Source organism: Schistocerca serialis, chromosome 7, assembly GCF_023864345.2.
Source record: "Schistocerca serialis cubense isolate TAMUIC-IGC-003099 chromosome 7, iqSchSeri2.2, whole genome shotgun sequence".
Classification (NCBI taxonomy): domain Eukaryota; kingdom Metazoa; phylum Arthropoda; class Insecta; order Orthoptera; family Acrididae; genus Schistocerca; species Schistocerca serialis.
The window spans coordinates 277,815,659-277,843,524 of NC_064644.1; the positions used below are offsets into that span (position 1 = coordinate 277,815,659).

At 42.5% G+C, this 27,866-nt stretch overlaps 1 protein-coding gene across 1 annotated transcript in view; it reads left to right on the forward strand.

Moving 5' to 3' along the window:
- LOC126413014 (myrosinase 1-like) overlaps positions 1-23,336 on the forward strand; it is a 63,338-nt gene extending 40,002 nt beyond the window's left edge. Inside the window, exons 8-11 of the mRNA XM_050082907.1 lie at positions 2,847-2,995; positions 11,775-11,909; positions 16,917-17,023; positions 23,210-23,336. Of these exons, the coding sequence (XP_049938864.1) occupies positions 2,847-2,995; positions 11,775-11,909; positions 16,917-17,023; positions 23,210-23,336 (518 nt within the window). The remainder of the gene's footprint in view (positions 1-2,846; positions 2,996-11,774; positions 11,910-16,916; positions 17,024-23,209) is intronic.
- The last annotated feature ends 4,530 nt before the right edge of the window (positions 23,337-27,866 follow it).

Genomic DNA, 27,866 nt, shown 5'->3' on the forward strand with positions numbered 1-27,866 from the left:
CAGCGTTGACGTTACTAAGACATACGAGGGCAATTCAATAAGTAATGCAACACATTTTTTTTCTCGGCCAATTTTGGTTGAAAAAACCGGAAATTTTTTGTGGAATATTTTCAAACATTCCCGCTTCGTCTCGTATAGTTTCATTGACTTCCTACAGGTGGCAGCGCTGTACAGAGCTGTTAAAATGGCGTCTGTAACGGATGTGCGTTGCAAACAACGGGCAGTGATCGAGTTTCTTTTGGCGGAAAACCAGGGCATCTCAGATATTCATAGGCGCTTGCAGAATGTCTACGGTGATCTGGCAGTGGACAAAAGAACGGTGAGTCGTTGGGCAAAGCGTGTGTCATCATCGCCGCAAGGTCAAGCAAGATTGTCTGATCTCCCGCGTGCGGGCCGGCCGTGCACACCTGTGACTCCTGCAATGGCGGAGCGTGCGAACACACTCGTTCGAGATGATCGACGGATCACCATCAAACAACTCAGTTCTCAACTTGACATCTCTGTTGGTAGTGCTGTCACAATTGTTCACCAGTTGGGATATTCAAAGGTTTGTTCCCGCTGGGTCCCTCGTTGTCTAACCGAACACCATAAAGAGCAAAGGAGAACCATCTGTGCGGAATTGCTTGCTCGTCATGTGGCTGAGGGTGACAATTTCTTGTCAAAGATTGTTACAGGCGATGAAACATGGGTTCATCACTTCGAACCTGAAACAAAACGGCAATCAATGGAGTGGCGCCACACCCACTCCCCTACCAAGAAAAAGTATAAAGCCATACCCTCAGCCGGTAAAGTCATGGTTACAGTCTTCTGGGACGCTGAAGGGGTTATTCTGTTCGATGTCCTTCGCCATGGTCAAACGATCAACTCTGAAGTGTATTGTGTTACTCTTCAGAAATTGAAGAAACGACTTCAGCGTGTTCGTAGGCACAAAAATCTGAACGAACTTCTCCTTCTTCATGACAACGCAAGACCTCACACAAGTCTTCGCACACGAGAGGAGCTCACAAAACTTCAGTGGACTATTCTTCCTCATGCACCCTACAGCCCGATCTCGCACCGTCGGATTTCCATATGTCTGGCCAATGAAGGACGCAATCCGTGGGAGGCACTACGCGGATGACGAAGAAGTTATTGATGCAGTACGACGTTGGCTCCGACATCGACCAGTGGAATGGTACCGTGCAGGCATACAGGCCCTCATTTCAAGGTGGCGTAAGGCCGTAGCATTGAATGGAGATTACGTTGAAAAATAGTGTTGTGTAGATAAAAGATTGGGGAATAACCTGGTGTATTTCAATGCTGAATAAAACAACCCCTGTTTCAGAAAAAAAATGTGTTGCATTACTTATTGAACTGCCCTCGTACATCAGTGGTCTTTAATTCCTTTGTGTCTCAATTAATAAGAGTTAGCATGTCCAGTACATGCCACGTAGGGTGACTTCTGTCCCACAACGTTTCTCAGTATATTCTTTGAGCTTTCCAAGGATAATATCCTATTACACTACATATTCAGTGTTTCTGTTCAAGCACCTTCTTCCCACGCGCCATTCCCGAGTGGGTCAGGGAAGGCGGGTGGGGGCGACCAGTTAGTGGAAGCAGAGGTACCTTAAGCCACACAGCGTCAGGTGGTGCCCGGAGTAATGAGACAGATGTAGCTACCTGTAACATGTACCGTTCCCTCTTCAGCAATTATTCATGAACTGAATTATCATTAAATATCATCGGCTCACAAACAAGCGCCAGAGACGTTCTGCTCATTCAACATCTCCTACCACTTGAAATATTGATTTGCACCCACTGGTACCCGTTTCTAAATACTCAGTTCGCCGCACCAAGTGTTCGCGACACTCAGTATGTCAGCTTAAAATATTGCTACATCTCCATCCGAACACACACATTGAATAATACTCAACTTTTGTCTTGGTCTTGCATGAATGTTGTAGCCAATATACTCAAAACATATAAATGACTGTCCTTAATAGTCCTTTAGCTTTTTTGGTATTGTTAAAACGTTTTTTATCGGTTGCTAATGCTTAAGTCATGTACAACATTTCACTTTTGATGTGTTAGCAGATTTATTGATATAGTGACATACACAGGCTGCACGTCACGAGATTCAACCCAAGACTCCCCTACCGTGGCTACCGTCACTAGTGCTTATATAATAAACAACAATTACAAATGGTCTCTTCGTATTGTTGGAATTGTACATAATTAAATTTGCAACATAAATCTTCGAATTTTCTTGAGACAGAATACAAAATTTAATTTCATGAATTACAGCAACAAGTTTCAGACGATATTTCGTTTGACATAAATTCGTTTATACATCGAAACGTTGTTAAATGCCTTCTGTAAGCCACTGTGTCGGATTCTTTGCTACATTCGAATTACTGAACTACACACATTGCTGGCACGTTTTTGACAGCATTACAATGATTACTTTAATTATTACTGTTGCTCTATTGTATGGTGTTGTGAGAAATTGTAGTCTGGGCATTAGTTTTCATTCAGATTAAGCTGACGACATTTACAGATAATATTGCGTAAACTGATTGAGATTTTCACATTCCAAACATTCATTTAATATTACTGTTGTAAGTTTGAAACATCGAAAGACAAAACTTAGGTGGTACCACAGTCTTCAATTGACTCGTATCGATCTCCGCTTTGTATATTGTTCCATTCAATTACATTACTGCTTCTACATGTCAAAAGAAATACATGGAGAACATTAACGTATCGTCTGACATTTCGTCAGATACGCTAATACTTTTAAAATGCACATATAGTTGAAGACATTACCACAAATTTTTAAACTGTGTAGTTTGACATTTCATCGACAGGGTCTGCGGATTTCTTCGGGCTGAATTCATACACAACAATGCTAGTGATGTCTGCAGCTTTGGGTCACTCGCCGTCAATGGATCTTGACTGTGGTGTCTTGCGGATAATCAACTTCACCTGGCCTAGCAGCTCCGCCATCTGGCTCAAGGTGAGTTTCACAATCACCTACAAAAAAAAAAAAAAGATAAAATGGTTCTCCTGTCTCCGCAGGTAGCTCACACCTGTGCTTTGGCAATGGTCAGGTGCCTAGGCAGCACTAATTAACAGTCAGTTCATGTATCCGTTACATAGCAAGTTTTCCTCACGAGAGTAGTATCGGAAAGGTGTTTGCATCTATGTAATTTTGCCACCTAATTTCGACATAGTGATACGTGAGAGGTGGTTAATATGCTTGGTTTGTATAGCTTCCTGCCATGCATCTTCCGTGCTGTTTATTTACCTTTCAATGCTGGCGCTGTAAATCCTCTTCCTAGATTGCATAAGATGTCGTGGAAACGTAAGAGCCTATCAAGTATCGATATTCGAACTTACAAACATTTGTATCTAACAAATGTGTATTATTATAATAATTCTGGGTTATACTATTCTACTTTAAATTGCACTGTACTGCATTAGATCGCCACATGTCATTAAGTGAAAAATATTGCCAAATTAAAACTCGCGAAGGTAAAAGTGTTCACTGATGTTGCATATCGCCGAAACCTTAGTACTGAACGTTGTGATACAGAAACACTATACGATATCAATCTATTGGTTTGTTTGTAATGTAATTCCAGTGAAAACAGACCATGTTTCTATCATGAGGGGCAGTACGTGCAGTCGTTTCACCTGTAAACATTGCAGTACCTGTGCTGTGTGTCATTTCAAGAGTTGTGTTGTGTCAGGATTGTTCGAAAAACAATAGCGTATGATAAGGGAATGAGAAAGGTGGAAACCGCATCGAATGTTGCTGTGAGTTAAAGTGATGTCTCTAGAATCTGGAAGAAATTTGTAGCGTCAGAATCAAGTGAGGATTGTCACAGAAGTGGCCTCGGAAAAAAAAATAAAAAACAGTTGTGCACGAGTGACATGTGCGTGTAACAACAGGCAGAAACCTTCAACACGTCTATGATGGCAAAAAATGGTTCAAACGGCTCTGAGCATTATGGGACTTAACAGCTGTGGTCATCAGTCCCCTAGAACTTAGAACTACTTAAACCTAACTAACCTAAGGACATCACACACATCCATGCTCGAGGCAGGATTCGAACCTGCAACCGTAGCAGTCGCGCGGTTCCGGACTGCGCGCCTAGAACCGCGAGACCACCGCGGCCGGCTCTATGATGGCAATTCCAAACTGCGACAGGAGTGCAGATGTCGACACAAACGATACGAAATAAGCCCAACGAGGGGGAATTACTTGCCAGAAGGCATTTCACGGATCCTCCTCTAAGTCACGTTCGGGCATGGACACGAAACCAGTCTTTGCGGACTAGGTAGCAGAGGGACAGAGCTCTTTTCTGACGAGACCTCTATTAGTCTCCACGCTGAAAATACTGATTTTTGTGTGTGGAGGCAAGAAGGACAACGTTTACACCCTAATTGTGTGGTATAGTGCCACCCTCATCAATGTGGGTCAGTCATGTTTTAAGGCGGAATCTTGTATGGTAATCTTGTCCAGCCTGAGACATTACAGGGCAACATTGGGACGCTGTAGAGGAATAGTACAATATCCCGCAGACTCATCTGGACAGTCTGGTAAGGAATATGCCTACCCGCATTGAAAAGTGTCTCCAATTATGAGGAGGGCAAACTGGATCATAAGCAATCTGTTATGCAACTGACACTGATAAAAATGTAGTGTCTGCAATGGAATCTTTTGTAAGGTTTCTTTATTCTCTATAAGTTTACTTAGTGGAAGTGTGTTTACCTTGTTCTTTTTGTTTCCTCATAACTACACTTGACACAACAATGCCAATTTTTGTTTCCTCTTATGTCTGGTGTCGCAAAAGGATCGAAATATAACATTTATTTTGATCACTGTACAACGCTGACGGTGATTCGATGGTGTGCCTTTCTTCAACTTTGTTGCTGTGCCGTGACCTCTTTCCCTAGAGCTAATTCTAAGACTATCAAGAAAAACCTAAATGCCAGTATACTGCTGTGGTATCATGACGCTGTTACACTTCTACACGGAGGACCTTCCGCGTTAAACTGGAGACGAAATGAACCGGTGTAAAGGCGTATTCGTGGATATTGCACACACACACGCACACTTATATATATAATTTTGCATTCTTTTCATATCTTTACGTTATGGCTTTTTCAACAAATGAAATTCATTACATCACAGTAACAGTCGTTTATAGCCAGAGCATTTTCACCTCCGACCTACTATCGATATAAACCCGCCCAGGCGATAGCAGTGTCACCTGGCGAGGAATGACTGCTAGTCAGACACACAAACGATGCATATAGTATCAGTGAGCTCCTGTCCGTGTGTAGAATTGGGAGGCGCACAATCTGAGTTTTACTGAGGGCAGATTGTGATGGCCCGAAGGGTCGGCACGATCGTTTTGGAATCTGGACGATTTGTCGGGCGTTCTAGGAGTGCTGTGGTGAATTTCTTCAACACGTGGCGAACCCAAGGTGAAACTATATCCAGACCCCTCATCACAGACGTCGGACGTGGTACGCTTGTCACACTGGTAAAACAGGACAGGCGGCGTACTGGGGAGGCACCAACATCAGACTTTAATGCTGGTCAGAAACAAATGTATTTGAACACACAGTGCATCGAACGCTCCTAAGGGCGGGCCTGCGCAGCCGATGACCAGTGCATGTGCCAATGTTAACACCACATCACAAACTGCGACTGACAAGGTCAGGTGACCATCGGCACTGGACGTAGGCGCAGTGGCAGAGCGTTGCATAGTGTGACGAATGGCGGTACCTTCTTCATCATGCCGATGGGAGGACGCGAATCCGTCGTCTTCCAGGACAACAACTCTTGGACACCTGTACTGCGGAACGGAGACAAGCTGGCGGTGCTTCGATTATGCTCTGTGGAACATTCAACTGAATCCTCTGGAGCTTGTGGAAGGCAGTATGACAGCCAAGGTGTGTTGTACTCTGGTTGAAGACTGTGCACATCCATTCACGAGGATGATGTTTCCCGACGACAACGGCATTTTGCAACAAGATAATGTGCCATGTCGCAAGAGCATGACTGCGCGTTGCAGTTGATGTTCTGCTTCTCCAACTCGCCAGATCTGAACACTATGGAACACGTCTGGGTTGTGACTGAACGTTGCGTCAGACCTCATTACCCCCTCCCTGGAATTCACAGTAAATAGTTGATGATGTAAGTGTGCAGATGTGACATAGATGTGATGCCAGCTCCCTCTAGCGACCTACCAAGGCCTCATGGCTTCCACGCCACCACGCGTCGCCGCTGTTATCCGTGCCAAAGGTGGACACACCAGCTATTAGATACGTAGTGTTCTGGCTGATCAGTGATAGACATTGATGATGCTCTTTTACCTGTGATGATGCAAAAGCAGCTTTCCTATTCGGCTCACAATACATCTTTTCTGTTCATCTCACAAAGCAGAGCATTTCTTCTTGTTATATTACAGTCACCAATGTGGAAACGTTGTAAACTTCTTGAGTGTTAGAAGCCGGCTCCTTGTTCGAGGTCATCCATGCGTGGTCTTGTCTACACAGTTAAGATGGCTCGAAATCTGCTGCTAATGGAAACTACTTCCAGTCTGAATAATAGTGTACAGTGTCCTAGTTTTAATGAACTTCATCTCCAAATGCCCACCCCCCCCCCCCCCCCCCCCCCTGAACCATGGACCTTGCCGTTGGTGGGGAGACTTGCGTGCCTCAGCGATACAGATAGCCGTACCGTAGGTGCAACCACAACGGAGGGGTATCTGTTGAGAGGCCAGACAAACGTGTGGTTCCTGAAGAGGGGCAGCAGCCTTTTCAGTAGTTGCAAGGGCAACAGTCTGGATGATTGACTGATCTGGCCTTGTAACTACACTCCTGGAAATGGAAAAAAGAACACATTGACACCGGTTTGTCAGACCCACCATACTTGCTCCGGACACTGCGAGAGGGCTGTACAAGCAATGATCACACGCACGGCACAGCGGACACACCAGGAACCGCGGTGTTGGCCGTCGAATGGCGCTAGCTGCGCAGCATTTGTGCCCCGCCGCCGTCAGTGTCAGCCAGTTAGCCGTGGCATACGGCGCTCCATCGCAGTCTTTAACACTGGTAGCATGCCGCGACAGCGTGGACGTGAACCGCATGTGCAGTTGACGGACTTTGAGCGAGGGCGTATAGTGGGCATGCGGGAGGCCGGGTGGACGTACCGCCGAATTGCTCAACACGTGGGGCGTGAGGTCCACAGTTCATCGATGTTGTCGCCAGTGGTCGGCGGAAGGTGCACGTGCCCGTCGACCTGGGACCGGACCGCAGCGACGCACGGATGCACGCCAAAACCGTAGGATCCTACGCAGTGCCGTAGGGGACCGCACCGCCACTTCCCAGCAAATTAGGGACACTGTTGCTCCTGGGGTATCGGCGAGGACCATTCGCAACCGTCTCCATGAAGCTGGGCTACGGTCCTGCACACCGTTAGGCCGTCTTCCGCTCACGCCCCAAAATCGTGCAGCCCGCCTCCAGTGGTGTCGCGACAGGCGTGAATGGAGGGACGAATGGAGACGTGACGTCTTCAGCGATGAGAGTCGCTTCTGCCTTGGTGCCAATGATGGTCGTATGGGTGTTTGGTGCCGTGTAGGTGAGCGCCACAATCAGGACTGCATACGACCGAGGCACACAGGGCCAACACCCGGCATCATGGTGTGGGGAGCGATCTCCTACACTGGCTGTACACCACTGGTGATCGTCGAGGGGACACTGAATAGTGCACGGTACATCCAAACCGTCATCGAACCCATCGTTCTACCATTCCTAGACTGGCAAGGGAACTTGCTGTTCCAACAGGACAATGCACGTCCGCATGTATCCCGTGCCACCCAACGTGCACTAGAAGGTGTAAGTGAACTACCCTGGCCAGCAAGATCTCCGGATCTGTCCCCCATTGGGCATGTTTGGGACTGGATGAAGCGTCGTCTCACGCGGTCTGCACGTCCAGCACGAATGCTGGTCCAACTGAGGCGTCAGGTGGAAATGGCATGGCAAGCCGTTCCACAGGACTACATCCAGCATCTCTACGATCGTCTCCATGGGAGAATAGCAGCCTGCATTGCTGCGAAAGGTGGATATACACTGTACTAGTGCCGACATTGTGCATGCTCTGTTGCCTGTGTCTATGTGCCTGTGGTTCTGTCAGTGTGATCATGTGATGTATCTGACCCCAGAAATGTGTCAATAAAGTTTCCCCTTCCTGGGACAATGAATTCACGGTGTTCTTATTTCAATTTCCTGGAGTGTATAACCAAAACGGCCTTGCTGTGCTGGTACTGCGAACGGCTGAAAGCAAGGGGAAACTACAGCCGTAATTTTTCCCGAGGGCATGCAGCTTTACTGTATGATTACATGATGATGGCGTCCTCTTGGGTAAAATATTCCGGAGGTAAAATAGTCCCCCATTCGGATCTCCGGGCGGGGACTACTCAAGAGGATGTCGTTATCAGGAGAAAGAAAACTGGTGTTCTACGGATCGGAGCGTGGAATGTCAGATCCCTTAATCGGGCAGGTAGGTTAGAAAATTTAAAAAGGGAAATGGATAGGTTGAAGTTAGATATAGTGGGAATTAGTGAAGTTCGGTGGCAGGAGGAACAAGACTTCTGGTCAGGTGACTACAGGGTTATAAACACAAAATCAAATAGGGGGAATGCAGGAGTAGGTTTAATAATGAATAGGAAAATAGGAATACGGGTAAGCTACTACAAACAGCATAGTGAACGCATTATTGTGGCCAAGATAGATACGAAGCCCACACCTACTACAGTAGTACAAGTTTATATGCCAACTAGCTCTGCAGATGACGAAGAAATTGAAGAAATGTATGATGAAATAAAAGAAATTATTCAGATTGTGAAGGGAGACGAAAATTTAATAGTCATGGGTGACTGGAATTCGAGTGTAGGAAAAGGGAGAGAAGGAAACATAGTAGGTGAATATGGATTGGGGGACAGAAATGAAAGAGGAAGCCGCCTGGTAGAATTTTGCACAGAGCACAACATAATCATAACTAACACTTGGTTTAAGAATCATGAAAGAAGGTTGTATACATGGAAGAACCCTGGAGATACTAAAAGGTATCAGATAGATTATATAACGGTAAGACAGAGATTTAGGAACCAGGTTTTAAATTGTAAGACATTTCCAGGGGCAGATGTGGACTCTGACCACAATCTATTGGTTATGACCTGTAGATTAAAACTGAAGAAACTGCAAAAAGGTGGGAATTTAAGGAGATGGGACCTGCATAAACTAAAAGAACCAGCGGTTGTACAGAGATTCAGGGAGAGCATAAGGGAGCAATTGACAGGAATGGGGGAAATAAATACAGTAGAAGAAGAATGGGTAGCTTCGAGGGATGAAGTAGTGAAGGCAGCAGAGGATCAAGTAGGTAAAAAGACGAGGGCTAGTAGAAATCCTTGGGTAACAGAAGAAATATTGAATTTAATTGATGAAAGGAGAAAATATAAAAATGCAGTAAGTGAAACAGGCAAACAGGAATACAAATGTCTCAAAAATGAGATCGACAGGAAGTGCAAAATGGCTAAGCAGGGATGGCTAGAGGACAAATGTAAGAATGTAGAGGCCTATCTCACTAGGGGTAAGATAGATACCGCCTACAGGAAAATTAAAGAGATCTTTGGAGATAAGAGAACGACTTGTATGAATATCAAGAGCTCAGATGGAAACCCAGTGCTAAGCAAAGAAGGGAAAGCAGAAAGGTGGAAGGAGTATATAGAGGGTCTATATAAGGGCGATGTACTTGAGGACAATATTATGGAAATGGAAGAGGATGTAGATGAAGATGAAACGGGAGATACGATACTGCGTGAAGAGTTTGACAGAGCATTGAAAGACCTGAGTCGAAACAAGGCCCCCGGAGTAGACAATATTCCATTGGAACTACTGGCGGCCGTGGGAGAGCCAGTCCTGACAAAACTCTATCATCTGGTGAGCAAGATGTATGAAACAGCGAAATACCCTCAGACTTCAAGAAGAATATAATAATTCCAATCCCAAAGAAAGCAGGTGTTGACAGATGTGAAAATTACCGAACTATCAGCTTAATAAGTCACAGCTGCAAAATACTAACACGAATTCTTTACAGACGAATGGAAAAACTGGTAGAAGCCAACCTCGGGGAAGATCAGTTTGGATTCCGTAGAAACACTGGAACACGTGAGGCAATACTGACCTTACGACTTATCTTAGAAGAAAGATTAAGGAAAGGCAAACCTACGTTTCTAGCATTTGTAGACTTAGAGAAAGCTTTTGACAATGTTGACTGGAATACTCTCTTTCAAATTCTAAAGGTGGCAGGGGTAAAATACAGGGAGCGAAAGGCTATTTACAATTTGTACAGAAACCAGATGGCAGTTATAAGTGTCGAGGGACATGAAAGGGAAGCAGTGGTTGGGAAGGGAGTAAGACAGGGTTGTAGCCTCTCCCCGATGTTGTTCAATCTGTATATTGAGCAAGCAGTAAAAGGAAACAAAAGAAAAATTCGGAGTAGGTATTAAAATTCATGGAGAAGAAATAAAAACTTTGAGGTTCGCCGATGACATTGTAATTCTGTCAGAGACAGCAAAGGACTTGGAAGAGCAGTTGAATGGAATGGACAGTGTCTTGAAAGGAGGATATAAGATAAACATCAACAAAAGCAAAACAAGGATAATGGAATGTAGTCTAATTAAGTCGGGTGATGCTGAGGGAATTAGATTAGGAAATGAGGCACTTAAAGTAGTAAAGGAGTTTTGCTATTTGGGGAGCAAAATAACTGATGATGGTCGAAGTAGAGAGGATATAAAATGTAGACTGGCAATGGCAAGGAAAGCGTTTCTGAAGAAGAGAAATTTGTTAACATCCATTATTGATTTAAGTGTCAGGTAGTCATTTCTGAAAGTATTCGTATGGAGTGTAGCCATGTATGGAAGTGAAACATGGACGATAAATAGTTTAGACAAGAAGAGAATAGAAGCTTTCGAAATGTGGTGCTACAGAAGAATGCTGATGATTAGATGGGTAGATCATGTAACTAATGAGGAACTATTGAATAGGATTGGGGAGAAGAGAAGTTTGTGGCACAACTTGACCAGAAGAAGGGATCGGTTGGTAGGGCATGTTCTGAGGCATCAAGGGATCACCAATTTAGTATTGGAGGGCAGCGTGGAGGGTAAAAATCGTAGAGGGAGACCACGAGATGAATACACTAAGCAGATTCAGAAGGATGTAGGTTGCAGTAGGTACTGGGAGATGAAAAAGCTTGCACAGGATAGAGTAGCATGGAGAGCTGCATCAAACCAGTCTCAGGACTGAAGACCACAACAACAACAACAACAACATCTCCAAATGCCATTTAAAGAGTAACGTGTACTGCGAACAGGTATGTAATGCCTGTAAACCGTTAGTGTCATCCGCGTTGAGTAACCGATTACCATGTCTCTTTTCACTAACTATTCACATTATGTAAATAAAATTTTCCTCCACAAGTAGGCATCACAATCACCTTTGCTATTAGTCCGCTGGCAGAGGGTATCGGTGTCCACAAATAACGGGAGGCTTTCGAGTCACGTTTCTATACGTCTCCTTTGTTCTCCCAGGCATAAGTACCAAAGCCCTCATTCGTCTCTACCGCAACATAAATGAGGAAAAGGCTAAACAGTTATAGTAATTGCATATCATTCATTGTTTAATCTTGTCTAATACTTCTTGTTTAATTACTTCTTCAGGTTGTGCCGTGGGGTTTCCGCAATATTGTGAACTGGGTGTCCTCGAGATATCCTAACTATCCAATCTTTATCGCGGAGAACGGATATGCTGATACGGGAGAACTCGACGATGAAGGACGCATAAGCTATTATGGCGTAAGTACGAATTAATCATATGTAATTTTCACGTTTATTATCTCTTTACGAGAAAAGTTTGATATTCTAAAAACAAACAAGCTAACTAAAAGTAGAATTAATAATTATGATTTTATGTTTAAACAATAAATATCTCTGCAGCAGAGGGTGCGACATTTCGATACTTCCTGGTCGATTAAAACTATGTGCTGCCTTTCGCAGGTCTTCCTCACAGCTTTTACTTCCGCCAGTACTTCTCTTCTAAATTCACTTCTCTCCCTCTTTTTTTTTGGTAAGCATGAGACACATGACTTGTTTGATGCTGCTCGCCACGTACTCCTCTCCCGTGCGAACCTCCACATCTCTGAGGAGCAATGCCAACCTAAGTCACCATTTATTTACTGGATGTACTCCAATCTCTCTCTCTCTGTCTTCCTCTACAGCTATTTCTAGTCCCATAGAAGTTATTCTCTGATGTCTTAACGGATGTCCGGTCATCCTGTCCCTCTTTCTTGCCACGGCGGGGTTGCGCATTGGTAAGAACACTAGACTCGCATTCAGGAAGACGACTGTTCAAACCAGCGTCTGGCAATACAGATTTAGGTTTTCCGTGATTTCCCTGAAACGCCCCTTCCAAATGCGAGGATGACCCCTTCAAAAGGACCTGGTCGATTTTCTTTCCTATCCTTAACACAATCCAAGTTTGTGCTCCGTATCTAATGACCTCGATGTCGCCGGGCATCAAATCCAACCTTCCTTCCTTTCCCTTCCTGTTGTCAGTATTTTCCATATATTCCTTTCCTCGCCAATTCTCCGGAGATCCTCGTCATTTCTTACCTTATCAGTCCACCTATTTATCAATATTCTTGTGTAGTACCACATCTCAAATGTTTCGATTCTCTTCTGTTCCGATTTTTCCACAGATTATATTTCACTATCATACAATGCTGTTCTCGGCACGTACATTCTCAGAAATTTCTTCCTCGAAATAAGGCTGATGTTTGACGCTAGCAGATTCCTCTTGGCTGTTAATGCACTTTTGCCAGTGTTAGTTAGCTTTTCATGTCTTCCTTTCGGCGTCCATCATGGGTTATTTTGCTGCCTAGACAGCGGAATTCCTTAACTTCGTCTATTTCGTGATCCACAGTTCTGCTGTTACGTTTCTCGCTGTTCCCATTCCTGCTATTTCTCCATTACTTTCCTCTTTCTTCAATTTACTTTCAGTCCATATCCTACACTCATTAGAGCGTTCATACCACTGAACAGTTCCCGTTCTTGGAATTCCACTTTTATTGTTCCCTCTAGGTTCTTGTACATGGTGTAAATTACCAACCTCATGGTCATCAAATAGATCTAAAACTTACTTTTCTAGTCTTCTGTACATTATTCTTGTCAGCAGCTTACATTCTTAAGCTGTTAAGCTGAATGTTCGATAATTCTCGCGATTTTCACCTCTTGCAACTTCGGAATTGTGTGGATGATTTCCGAAAGCGTACAGTCAGTTTGCTACCATTTCCACCCAATTGAATATTATCCATCCCTTCTGTCTAATTTGATTTCAAGTCTTCCAACGCTCTTTTAAATTCTAATACCAGATCCGAAATCCTTTCCTATCTACTACTGTTTTCTCTTCTATGTATTTTTCTTCTATATATCACATCAGACAGTTCCAACCCTACATAGCGCACTTCCGTGTACCATTTGCACCTATCCCCTCTGTCCTCTGCATTTAACAGTGAAACTTCCACTGCATTCTTAATATTCCAGATTTAGCTTTTAATTTCATCGAAGATTGTTTTGACTTTTCAGTATCCTGTGTCAGTCATTCCGATGATCATTCCTTTTTTAATTTCTGCATAGTTTTCATGCAGCCTCTTTGCCTTAGCTTCCCTTCACTTACTATGTATTTCCTATGCGACTTTTATTTCTGTGTTCCTGAATTTCCATTTACATTTTAATTTCCATTTACATTTTTGTAATTGCTTCCTCTGTCGAAGAACTGAACTATTTCTTCCGTTACCCCTGGTTTCTTCGCAGTTAACTTCGTTGTACCTACGTTTTTCTCTCAAACTTCAGTTATTGCCCTTTTTAGAGACGTCCATTCCTCTTGAACTGAACTGCCTTTTAAGTTGTTCATTATCATATTATCTGTAGCCTCAGAGAACTTCAAACGTATCTCTTCATTCCTTAGCACCTCGATATCTCACTCATTCTTTGTGTGTTGATTCTTCCTGACTAGCTTCTTAAACTTCAGCCTACTTTTTATCTGTACTGAATTGTGATTTGAATCTATATTTGCTCCTGAGTGTGCCTTACAATCCTACATCTGATTTAGGAATTCCTGCCTCACCGTGATGTAATACAGCTGCAGTCTTCCGGTTTTTCTTGGCCTTTTTACATTTATACATCCTTTTCCTGTCTTTCCTGAACAGAGTATTCGCTGCCTTCCATACCTCACAGAAATTGTTCCGCATAGCTTAGGCATGGCCTAGAGGATCCCTTACAATATCCTACGTCCAGGAGTCCAATCGAGATAGATATGCTGGAGAATTTACGGAAGGTAGGTGAGAGGTAACGACGGAAGAAAAGCTGAGAATTAGCATCGTGAGTCGGGCCTCGATAGCTTAATCGGTAAGAGCATTAATTTTACGTATTTGTAAGAGCATTAATTTTTCAGTTTAACTGAGAATGAGGTGGTGCAGTCACTAGACATACATTCTGGGGGAGTTTGTTGAAATCCCAATGGAAACCGAAACTTAGCTTTTTCAATGACGCGCTGAGAGTGATTACTGGAATGGTTATTTTTGCAAAGAACATGCGTGAGATCCTTCCTCCTCTCAATTCAAGCTTGTGCTCTATTTCTAATGGCATTGTTGCCGAATGGACGTTAAACCCTATTCTTCCTTAAAAATTACTGCTGTCAGCGTATCCGTTATTACTATCTTTATATTGACCTGATATAAATCTACTCGCTGCTGATCAAGAGAATTTATTGTTAACCAAATGGACAGCTCAAAATATATTTGGTATTTGGAGAGAGACTTATTTTAAACGTTCTATATACATGGTGAAAACAATTTCATAAACAAAATTAGGATTATGTTCTTTCTACCCCTGCATCGTTTCATAAAGGGCTGTCTACTTTCATTATAAGGAAGAAGCAGTCAATTCCAGTGTGTTTGATAGATTCGTATTTGTTAATTTAGTTTGGCAGCGGAAGAACTTTACGTTTAATGCATGCGCCCTCTTATCGTCCATTACTACAGTTTTAAACTGAGGACGGCTGCGAATCGTCTTGTACGCACTTCATAAGTTACCGAAACGTTTGACTGCTTCACGATCCCGTGTTATCAGTTGCGCGTCAATCTGAGGTATGCACGTAACGCAAATAGGACAGAGACATGTAACCTCTGGATTACTGCGTCCTTGAATGTGTAGGTTTCAGATAGGATGATGCTGTTTAAAACATTCGCGCCCAAGAGACGATTATTAAGGTTCCCAAGCTAACATTTGCTACTTCTGCTACTGGTAAGAGATATCGCTAGATCTGTAGTTTGTAAGCATCAGTGTACTCCTCAGCTGACAGTCCAGACTGAACATTGTACGTGTAGTGTTCAGTAGCGGTGTACCCACACCCACGATAACGTATATTGCCTGTTGAATATGAATAACAAGTTGCTGAAATCGACACTATCTTTTGTACATCAGAATACTTCAGGCTCCCGTCAAATTACTGATAATCAGCAGTAAAATAACTTACTCATCTCTAGTGGACTGTCCAAACATTTTTCTAATTTCGTATCACAAGAATTGCGTCGTACTAGACGGTGAGGAAGGGAATTATTAACTATTGTGAAATAATTCTTTACACTGCAGTTCGAAGGGATGACGAGTAATGTATATTTTAAAATATCCAGCTCTATTTCACAGCAACAAGGTTGTTTTCGGAGCTACGGTAAAAAGCCTGTAGCATCATTATGAAGAATGTTTGGTTATCATGATATATTAAGTGACAATTCTGATTATCCGTGATGTTCCCAGACCTTCCACCATCACTTAGCAAATGAATATTATGGTTTATATATGAAGATGGTATCTGTTCTTTCAGAAATGTCCGAAATGAATACCTTAAGCTGCATACAGGCGTTGATATACGTCAACGGGGACATGTCCGAAAGAACAGATACCATCTTCATATATATGGTTATGGCTCAATGGCCATTTCACTATCTTCTGTGCAGATGCACACACATTTCCCGAACTCTTACAGGAATCGGTACAGCAGCGAGTTATAAGTGTAATGGGCAGGGGCACTACGGATATAGTGCGGAACAATAAGTTGGGAATTAGGATCTCACGGCAGGTGTGACAAAGATAAGTCCCTGCAGTCGCACTACCCTCTGTGTCCTCAGTGGCTCTGATAGATGTTAGCACGGTTGTTCAGCGTGTTCGGACAGAGGGTTAGCTGCCCTCTGTAATAAAAACTGAGTTAACGGCTCAACACTGACTTGAGCTCGTGTCCTGGGACATCCGCACCGAACAACTGCAACGAACAACATTGAATTAAATGAGATAAAAGATTAAAAAAATTTTTAAAAAAAGGTGGATAGAGCGTCTGCCATATAAGCAAGAGATCCCGGTTTCGGGTCCCGGTCGGGGCGTACATTTTCAACCGTCCCCGTTGACGTATATCAACGCCTGTATGCAGCTGAGGGTATTCATTTCATTGTATTGGTTTAATTGTAATTTCAATCTTAAAGTTTTGTTACCTTCGACAAAATACAAGTCTGGAAACGTCTCATAATGCTCAATGTCGTGCTTATACTAGCTTACACCACTGGTTAATATTACAGTAAAGAAATGCAAGAAGTGTAGGAAATATTTTAAGTTCTTCTCAAAATTTGGTTAAATGGCATTTTGCCAGGAATCCGTACAGTAATAAGAAAATATCAGTTACTTGTTTCGTTATTGTGCTTTGAGTCTGATGATCAGAGTAAATTATTGTTGAAGACAACATTATCTTTTCAGCAATACCTCGCAGAGCTGTTGAAAGCTATTAACGAAGACGGGGCAAACGTAATAGGATATACGGCTTGGAGCCTGCTGGATAACTTCGAATGGAATTCTGGTTACAGGTAAGCCGCTGTTATTTCATGTGGCCTCGGATATAATTAAGGAACTTTTAGCTTTATTACTCGATAGGTACAGATCTGATACCCTGGCACAACTACCTCTAGCCACTATATCCCAAACACCCCTCCCCACACCCATATAATTGCCTTTCTGATTTTTTTTTTTTGCGTGTATATCGCAAATCTCACAATTTTGTAAATTTGTTTAATAAAAATGAAGCATTATTGAAAAGAGAACTATACTGATGCCAAATGCCAATCAGGCTCAACTTTTGCATTAATAAAGGTATCAGATGACCTGAAGTTTGCCATGGCTGCACCAGAGGCGACTGCATGTATTTCGTAGACTTCTTCAAAGCCTGTGGTACTGTTGACCTCAGGGTATTATCTGCCAAACTTAGCATCTTAAATTTCTCGCCAAGTGCATTGCAATGGTTTAGCTTTTACCTGACGTCTCGCCAGTAATGCGTCACTTCCGGCACGAGGGTTGAATGTCAATGATGTACCGTCAGTTTTGTCCTACTGCTAATACCATACGTACGCTGATGACCTCCACTTGTATGTAAACCAATAAACCTCAAGACAGCTGCTGAGAATCTCAATACAGACCTGCGTTGGCTATCAAAATGGGAGCAGGTTATAAAGTTAAAGCTCAGTCTACCCAAAACCCAAGCGTTACTGATAGGCTATGCCCATTAACGCAAATTATCGAGAATCCATATAATTTTTATCCCTAAATGGGAAAAATATCGACTTCTCTCCTTCACGAAAGCTTCTAGGAGTATTTAATAGGTGATAATCTAAATTGGACTGAGCACGTAACTAAAATGTGCAAAAAGGTATCAGCATCTCTCCACGCCTCTTGACCCGAAAATGAAACACATACTTGCAATTATTGATTACAGCTTTGTTATACTACAAGGCCTTTCTCAGGAAATCTCACGGTGCCTGAAACTGGTTATGAACGCCAGTGTCCTTTATATCTGTGGTGTTCGATTCGTTGACCATATTTCACCAACATATGCACAGTTATCCTGGAAGAGTGCAGACAAGCACAGAAATTTCCATCTCAACTGTCTTACTAGAGTACACTGTCGTCAATTTCTCTCCTCGATCTCAACGCTCTTGTCTGAAAAACATGGCAGGAACACCCGTTCCTATCAGAACAAAGTCCTCTCGGCCCCACTCCATCGTTCAGCCAGTTTCTCTAAGCCTTTCTCAGTAACAGGAACCCAATTCTGGAGTGAGAACTGGATAATATCTTCCGCTTCAGAAAACAGTTAATGACATATCTACTAAACCAAGAATAATGAATAGCATTGTCCCTGTAGGCACTCGTTACCCCCGTACACGCTTCTTGCGTAATTATTATGTAAAATAAGGTACTCTATGCGTAATATCCTGGTACGAAATAGGAGATGCTCTGATGGCCCTAGTCACATCACGTTACATGAAAAAAATATTTTGCTCAACAAATGAAATCTATGATTGTAGAAAAAAATCACAGAAATTGGATAATTTTTTTAAAAAATTTGAAAGTAAAACAAAACCTGTATCTTATTAGTTATCGCAGCTACTGAATATTGGTAGGGATACTGAATATGGTCGCCATATTTACTAACGAATTTGGCACGGTTACATTAGAGGGTGGCCAGATGCCCCTCTTGTCGCTAACCCGTTGCCCCCAGGACGACGGAATATGTGATCCCGAACTGTCTACGTGCAGCGTTAGTCACGTGAAAGTGAACAAAAGATTTCTAAATGTTTGTGAATCGTGTAAATGAGGCGAAACTTCGGTAATAGTCCGATATTCACCTAGTGAGTTGTGGGAAACCGCCTGAAAACACATCTATGTAAAGCGGCACACCGCTCCTACTCGTTAATTTGCTGAACGGATTCGATCCGGGGCCGGTGAGGCTCCCCGTCGCGGGAAAAGTTCCTTAACACGTACGGACATCCGGGCTGGTGAAACTCTTTCTTATTAAGATTTGAAACGATGAATAGGTATTTTCGCCATAAATTCTTCACGCTCCTCATTCGGCTGAAATCGGCAAAAATTGGTAGGTGTCTGTCAAATAGCATATTTCGCACCCGTTCGTTATCCTTTCGGATCCTACAGTACCGTAAGGGAGAGCTGTATCAAGACCTTCATATACAGGACTGTTCGGCAGTAGTTGTTTCTTTCCGTAGCTGCTGGACGAAATTATATTGTTTCAACAGCCTGTTATTACGGTCGCGGATCTCTTCTCCTAGGAACACCTACGGACAGCGCAGTAAGCGTACATTATCTGATCAGATGTATCCGGACAGCCTTTAGAGGGCATTAATATCGTGTGTGTCCATCATTCGCCTTTATGTTGGCCATCTTCGTTGAGAGCCGAAACCAGAAAAAGTAGTGACGCTCTGTTATGGACCAAGAGTTTTCCATTGGTTTCGGGTCGCCACTGTGGTCACGGTAGTCCGTTTCAGGAATTTTGTTGTCCTAAAATCATTGCCTCAAAGACTCTGTTTTATAAAGTAGTTCGCTGTCATACGTACGTAATCTTCTCCGAACTGTTCCTCTACTGTACTCAGTACACAACGCAGTAAAATATTTTCTTAAGCGCTTGAAGACGACCACCAGCTGACTACGAGAAACACACCAATAACGCAACACCATCTCCTCCGTACTTCACTGCTGGCGTTTCACACGATGTTAAATACGGTTCTCTAGGATTTCGCCAAAGCCAAACCCTTCCATCTGGATGCTGAGACGTATATTGTGATTCATCACTCCTGATCACTAGTTTCCAGTCATCCACTTTCCAGTGGCGTCGCTCTATGCGTCACCTCAAGTGTCGCTTAGCGCAGACAGGAATGCGTATCTTGTGAAAAGCTGCCCAACCGCTGTACCCTATTCTTTTTAATTCCATTACCCACAGTCATTGTGCAAGCTAGATTGCTGATAACACTCTCTGGAGCACATGGATGGCAGCGTTCGCTGATTCCGTGCGAATTTTTACAAGCACACACCGCAATGGTCGAATGTCTCTGCTTGTCAGCATTTGAGATGTATTGGATGTTGTTTTAACAGTTGTCCCTTCGTGTTTCCACTTCACCGTCACATCACCAACATTCGACTTTGATAGCTTTAGTAGGGCTGAGATGTTCCGGTGAATTGGTTGCTCAGGTGACATCCAGCGACTAATCTAGATTCGAAGCCACTGGGGCCTCCTGGTTGGCCGATTCTCCTGTTACTATTCTGGAGAGCTAAAGAAACTATTACACCTGCCCAATATCGTGCAGGGCCCCGCGAGCACGTAGAAGTGCTCCAACACGACGTGGAATGGACTCGTCTATTGTCTGAAAAAGTGCTGGAGGGAAATGACGTGGAATGGACTCGTCTAATGTCTGAAGTAGTGCTGGAGGGAAATGACACCATGAATCCTGCAAGGGTGTCCATAAATCCATAAGAGTACGAGGAGGTGCAGATCACGTTGCAAGGCATCCTATATATGCTCAATAATGTTCATGTCTGGGGAGTTTGGTGGCCAGAAAAAGTGTTTAAACTCAGAAGAGTGTTCCTGGAGCCACTCTGTAACAATTCTAAACGTTTGGAGTGTCGGATTGTCCTGCTGGACTTACCGAAATCCGTCGGAATGTACAATGAACATGAATGGATGCAAGTGATCAGATGATTAGAGAGGATGCTGACCTCTCAGAGTCGTATCTGGGCGTATCAGGGGTCCCATATCACTCCAACTGCAGATAACAGCACACCGTAATACAGCCTCCATCAGCTTGAACGGTTCCCAGCTGACATGCAGGGCCTTTGGATTCATGAGATTGCTTCTATACCCGTACACGTCTACCGTTTCAAACGCGTCTCGTCCGACCACCCGACAGGTTTCCAGTCATCAACAGTCCGATGTCGGTGTTCACGGGCCGAGGCGAGGCGTAAAGCCTTGTGTCGTGCAGGATCACTATTTACACGAGTATGCCTTCGGCTCCGAAAGCCCGTATCGATGATGTTTCGTTGAATGGTTCGCACCCTGACACTTGTTGATAGCTCAGCACTGAAATATGCAGTAATTTGCGGAAGGGTTGCACTTCTCTTCACGCGTCGTTGGTCCCGTTCTTGTAGGATAGTATTCCGGCAGCATCTGACTCGGAGAATTGATATTTTACCCTATTCCTGATATTCATGGTACGCTCGTGAAATGGGCGTTCGGGAATATCCTCATTTGATCGTTACCTCGGAGATGCTGTGTCCCATCGTTCGGGCGCTGACTGCAACAACACGTTCAAACTCACTTAAATCTTGATATACTGCTTATAGCAGCAGTAACTGATGTAACAATTACGCCAGACATTTGTCTTATATAGGCGTTGCCGACCGCAGCGCCGTATTTTGCCTGTTTACGTATCTTTGTATTTGAATATTATACCAGTTTCTTTGGCGCTTCAGTGTACCTGCCTACCGTCAACACAATACTTACCACCTCTCGTGATATCTAGAGATCAATTCCGGATACTCTTGATCAGAGAAGAATCGATCTCTTCCGGTTATCTCTTAAATCGTCTCTCTTTCATGTGTGTGTGTGTGTGTGTGTGAGAGAGAGAGAGAGAGAGAGAGAGAGAGAGAGAGAGAGAGAGAGAGAGAGAGAGAGGGTGAGTTGGTGTGCACAGGGCGTTCGGAAATTCTCATTGTGAGTACACAAAATTTTGAATTGGAACCCATGTCCGAGGTGTAATATTTCCTTGCTACAGCCTTTTGAAAACATGATTTCTAAGTAGGTATGCAACAGTATAGTCATGGTAGGGGGGAGGGGTTACGTGAAATCGACAGATTTCATTTGATGTCCATCCTACCTCTCTGACCTGATTCGAGCTTGATTTATTTGTCTGCGAACGCTAGAGCAACATTGTTGAGTACAAGGTTGCGGAATACACCGACATGGTCCTTTCGAAAGGCGAAACTCACGGTAATGGAGAAGCTGCTCGTCACCTTTATCAACATCGTTGTCCACAACGTCCGACTCCATCACATACCATTTTCACAGTAGTTACGGAACGGCTTCGATAAGGGTTACCTTCACCGTCAGTAGGCGTGACTGTGGTGCTCTAAGGAGAGACCGAATTCTTAGAGGCTGTATTGCATGCCGTTGAAGAGAGTATACTAGCAATTCCTTTGGCTTTTAATGGATGGAGCCGTAAAAAAAAATTATGTACTAGGTCAACCCTAATCAGTTACTTGTAAAAGTCGTCACGTTATCAACATGTTTTCCGATAGTTGTAGAATGGAAACGGTACTTTTACGGACAGGTGTTCCTATTCAAAAGTTTGTCTATTTACTCCCCACTAAAAGTCCTATAAGACTGTAACAGGAATTTGGTTGGTTCAAATGTCTCTGAGCACTATGCGACTCAACGTCTGAGGTCATCAGTGCCCTAGAACTTGGAACTACTTAAACCTAACTAACCTAAGGACATCACACACATCCATGCTCGAGGCAGGATTCGAACCTGCGACCGTAGCGGTCGCGCGGGTAACGGGAATTTCCGAACATCCTCTATGTATATATGTTTCCGTGTTTTTCGCGCCCTTCTCTACTTGCACACTTCGCTGAGGTCTATCTCGCCACACCTTTGGTAAGTTTCTGGATAGGCAAGCGAATTTAACGCTGGTACGATTTCTCCCCGCTTATATATCTGCGCATGTGCATCCATTGGAAACATCTGTTTACAAATCTCTATACAGCTTTCAAAATATAAATACGATCTAGCCTGCATCTTTGTTTAGGTGAGAAAGTAACTGAACCAAGATCTCAGTTAGTTTGCATTAATTGATTTTAAGAAATGAAAAAAAAGATCAAAAATTCTTACAGCGAGTGAACATGATGAACTTGATCGACGTTATGGATTTCTTAAAGTAGGAGCAATAATAATGTAATACATATTATTTTACACTGTGTTTCAATTTATGACGTCTGCCATAAGTTACACTCTTACGATAATTCTGCAGAGAAACACAGACCGATTTTTTTATCGCCAGTGATTTAAGACATCTGCCATAAGTTACAATCTTATAATAATTCTGCACAAAAATGCAGACTGATATTTCATCGCTGGTGTTTGTACGTGATGAACCAACTCTTGTAATATTTAGCCGGACAGATTTTATTTGCTACTATTTGTTCTCTTCTTACAGCCAGAAGTTCGGAATTTATCAAGTGGATTTCAACATCACTGAACGGACGAGGACACCCAAGGCATCAACAAGCTTCCTTGCTAATATTTACAGGAACATGAGTGTACCAGAAGAATATTTCCAGTAATTTTTAAACTGTAAATACATCTCCGGTAAATATTTGAAACATCTATGTCTAATTTTTCATTTCGAACAACACACGAGTCTCAGGAGAACTTGGTTATATATATGATATTAATTAACAGTACTGAAGCACTTTGGTAACCAGTATTACATAACTGTTTTCGTCAATAAAAAAATTTCTTCACCACTGATAAGACCTGGTGTTTTTTCTTCCTGTTCATAAAATACGTTAGAGTAAATTAAGTAAAATGTTTCCCATTTTTGGAAGATGAGTAGATAATAGAAAGTATAAATCCTATACTTTTCAGTTCAATAAGCAAAATTATTACATCTCTACTCTGCAAGCTACGTTACACCGGGGCACTACTATCCGTTCCTCTTCTGCTGTAGTAGCTACGAAAGATGCTTGTTAGTGGAGAGACTGGCGAAAGCCTACACACCATCTGTAATTAATCTAATCCGCTAGTCGTGGTCATTTCACGATATTTCTTGGACACTCCGACGGAACATATATTCTCAGAGCTTTAAGTATGTACATGTTGCACAACGCCATGCTTTTAGCGTTTCCCCATTGTGGCGTTTCTCTTATTTGTGGCGTTTCTCTTATTTGTACCAGACACTCGTTCCTGAATCAGCGATTTCCAAACAGAGTTATCGAATGTCCCCCGTAGATCACAAATAATTCCCCCAATTTCCTGTTTAGGAAATTTTCCCCAAAATATCTTAATCTTACCTACTTCCCAAAGTACTATTTGTAATTAGTTCAAAAATGGTTCAAATGGCTCTGAGCACTATGGGACTCAACTGCTGAGGTCATTAGTCCCCTAGAACTTAGAACTAGTTAAACCTAACTAACCTAAGGACATCACAAACATCCATGCCCGAGGCAGGATTCGAACCTGCGACCGTAGCGGTCTTGCGGTTCCAGACTGCAGCGCCTTTAACCGCACGGCCACTTCGGCCGGCCTTGTAATTAGTGCTGGGAACTAGAAGAGGTGAAATTATGTATTCAGGGCTGTAAAATTATGGTACAAATCCAAAAAAATATAGCACTGCTAAATAAACTAAAATTCTTAATTTGTAAATAAAAGCACTAGCTTGACTAGAAAAATAAAAAAAAAAACCTGCTTTAAGAGCACCACATTTGCTTTCTTCAAGCTTTTTTCATTGTTATATTTATTTCTCATTAGCGAATCACCTATATCAGACATTGCAGCTCGACTTATCTATCCACTACGCCACGGTGAACACAAAATTAGTTCCTAGGTTTTTTACTTAGACTTCCTGAAAGTCCTTAACCGCCCATCCGTCATTAAATTACATTTTATTATTGCAAACGATACCAATACACGTTTTCGAGAGACCCTCCGTATTTTAAAAAACATATTCTTAATACATCTGCTACAATATAAAATCCATCAAATACAAGCTTCAACTAAAACGACGAATCCTGTATGGGGTCTCCTCAGAACTAGGTACAATCACGAAAGACGATAGACATTCCAAACATTCGAAGGTGAGCATGTACAATTCATAGTGATGTCACGGAGAGATATCTTCACAGTGAGCCTGATGTCTCCAACAAAAGGAAAGGTATATCAATTGATACGAGGAGAGAGTGACACCTAGTTAACATCTAGAAAACTAGCTATGTGTGTTTGAACTAAAATAACAGAGAAGCGTTAGTAGTAGGGCTAAGTAGACAAAAAACTTCCCCAATTTCCCCAGCACCGAAATATTCGGCCCCAAAAATTTTCCCAAGGTATCTGCTTACTGATAAGTTTCCTCAAAAAGATGTTTTTTACCAAAAATGCGAAAAAAATGGTCTGGCTGAGAAATACAAACAAATCGGATACATAGATTCTGAAGAAAACGTTTTTATAGGCGTTGAACCCCTGGTAAAGAGGGTTTTAATGAACCTTCCAATTTGCGACTGATTGGCTGTTTACTATTTCTACAAAAGATTTCATTCTACGATTGCTCGTCCAGCCACGTAAAGGTTTTAAAACAATGAATTATGGTCAAAATTGTACTTCTGCGTCTTTAAATATACGTCTGATTGCATTTTTAACAAAGTTCTTCTCTGCATCAAGTTTTAGAGTCAAAAATTTTCTAGCGGATCCACAGAATAAATAACTACTATCCACTTCTCCCAATATTCTGTAAGAGTCCTAGCTTATTTTTTCGTGTTCATTGAAGGTGAGGTGAATTCTCTTTTTATTCGACACTGGATATTTTTCAATCAGAGGTCTTCAGTAGTCGATATGTTACGCCGCAGAGGCTCTCAGTACAAGCAATGTGATTTTTGGTTGTCAGTAGCACTGTCTTTTCCGGTAGCATTCAGTGGGATGTAAGTGAAGGAGTTGGTTGTTGGTTACACAGCTTAGTGACTTCAAATTAACTAACCAAACACAGGAATACAAATTCAGAGCATACTGCTGTTTGGAAATATGATTTGGTGAAAATTGATTTTGAGTGATGTGAAGATATTCAGGTAATGTTCTCGCTGTATTGCTCGCTCACGAGTAATTTATCGTGACTGTTTAAAAAACAAATATGAAGGAATTTCTCCTTATCAGTTAGCTTCACTTTCGAGACGAGATCAAGTGTCATGTATGTGTCGCGAATCAGTACCGTGAAGTACTGTGATTGTATAGCTAAGGGCATAATGTTGCACAAGGTGTGGCAGTAAAGAAGTAACCTAACGTCAGCAGTGACGGTAGGCAGCAGTAGGAACTGCATCTTTGTGATAAGTGTAGAGTGCACCACGTGACTAGCAGTACAGTAGCTTCTGGAAGGAGCCGAGGTCAGGAGGACAGTGCGAGATCGCGTGGGAGGGGCGTCTTGCGAGCCTACATAAGCGGCGACAACGATGCTGCTGAAGATTCGAATTCCGATTCCCATCTCAGTCGGCCCCAGACAATCTATCTGAATGCTAGCCTCTTTTCAGTTATTTAGTAAGTCGAGTCTCTTCCGCCGTTAAATGTAATACAGTTACGTGGTTTCAGATGGGTCTGGCGACTCTTATCGGATGGCCTTCACGTAATCACACCACGTGCATTCTTTAGGTTAACCTCACAACATAGACATACGCGAGTTTAAGAATAGGGAACTAGTTTAGTTTTCGACATACAAAAGCAACACATAAAACTTAGCGGTTGTTAACGTTATTAAAAATCTTGCACGGCATGTAATAAATTGGAAGTTCACATTGCCACTAATGCTGTCCCTCTACATTAAGTAAAACGCTGAAATACTCGTAAAACAGAACTTAAACATATTATAATCTCGAATTACTAAATGTTACAATCACTGAACCTCATAGTTCCTTATCATCTCTTGAAATAAATTAGTGAAAATGAACATTCGGCTCATTTAAATGATCTGACCTGGCGCAGTACGTCAATCCGATTCTTATACAATTCAATGAGTCTTAGAGAGTTAAAATCTTTCCAAGAGATCAAATGAAAAACATTGTAAGTTTCAAATCCCACATTCATGACAGATTAAAAAACAATGGATTTCTTACTACTGCAACTATTTGAGCTTCAGTGCTTTCCATTAGAGCCTGGAGCTTTGGTTCTTTCCTAACACAGCTACGACAATTTACAATGCCGATCGTTTCAACAACTGCCTTCTGTGTTTTACCTGCCCCATTTTACACATACGACCTTCTTGTGTGTCCCTGAGAAAAAAATTCCGATACCACAGAGTCATGCTGCTCCGCACATTACTGCAAAAAATAATGAGACAAATTAGAAAATAAATAATTTACTGGGAGCGTTCAGAGTGTGATACCAGAGAAACAGCTGGCTCTAAGACCAAATCAGAAAGTTTGTGTGCTAAATCAAGTACAGAAATTCAGATCCAACATTTGAATTAGGAGAACTGATCCGAAAAAAAGTCATACATTATTTGATGGTAGCCTTTGTAAGCATCTACACATCTACATTTACGTGATTACTCTGCTGATCACAATAAAGTGCCTGACAGAGGGTCAATGAAGCATCTTCTAGCTGTGACTCTATTGTTCCACTCTCGAAAAAACGAGCACTTAAATTTTTCTATGCGAACTCTGATTTCTCTTATTTTATATTGATGATCGTATCTCCCTATGTAGGTGGGTGCCAAAAGAATGTTTTCGCAATCGGAGGACAAATCTTCTGACTGAAATTTCATGAGAAGAAAAACGCCTTGTTTAAATGATTGCCACTCCAGTTCACGTATCATATATGCTGCACTATCTCCCTAATTTCGCGATAATACAAAACGAGGTGCACTTCTTTGTACTTTTTCGATGTGATTCGGCAGTCCCACTTGATGCAGATCCCACACCGCACAGCAATACTCCAGAATAGGGCGGACAAGGGTGGTGTAAACAGTCTCTTTAGTAGGCCTGTTGCAACTTCTAAGTGTTCTGCCAATGAATCGCAGTCTTTGATTTGCTCTACCCACAACAATATCGATTTGACCGTCCCCATGTAGGTTATTTGTAATTGTTGTCCCTAAGTATTTAGCTGAATTTACAGCCTTC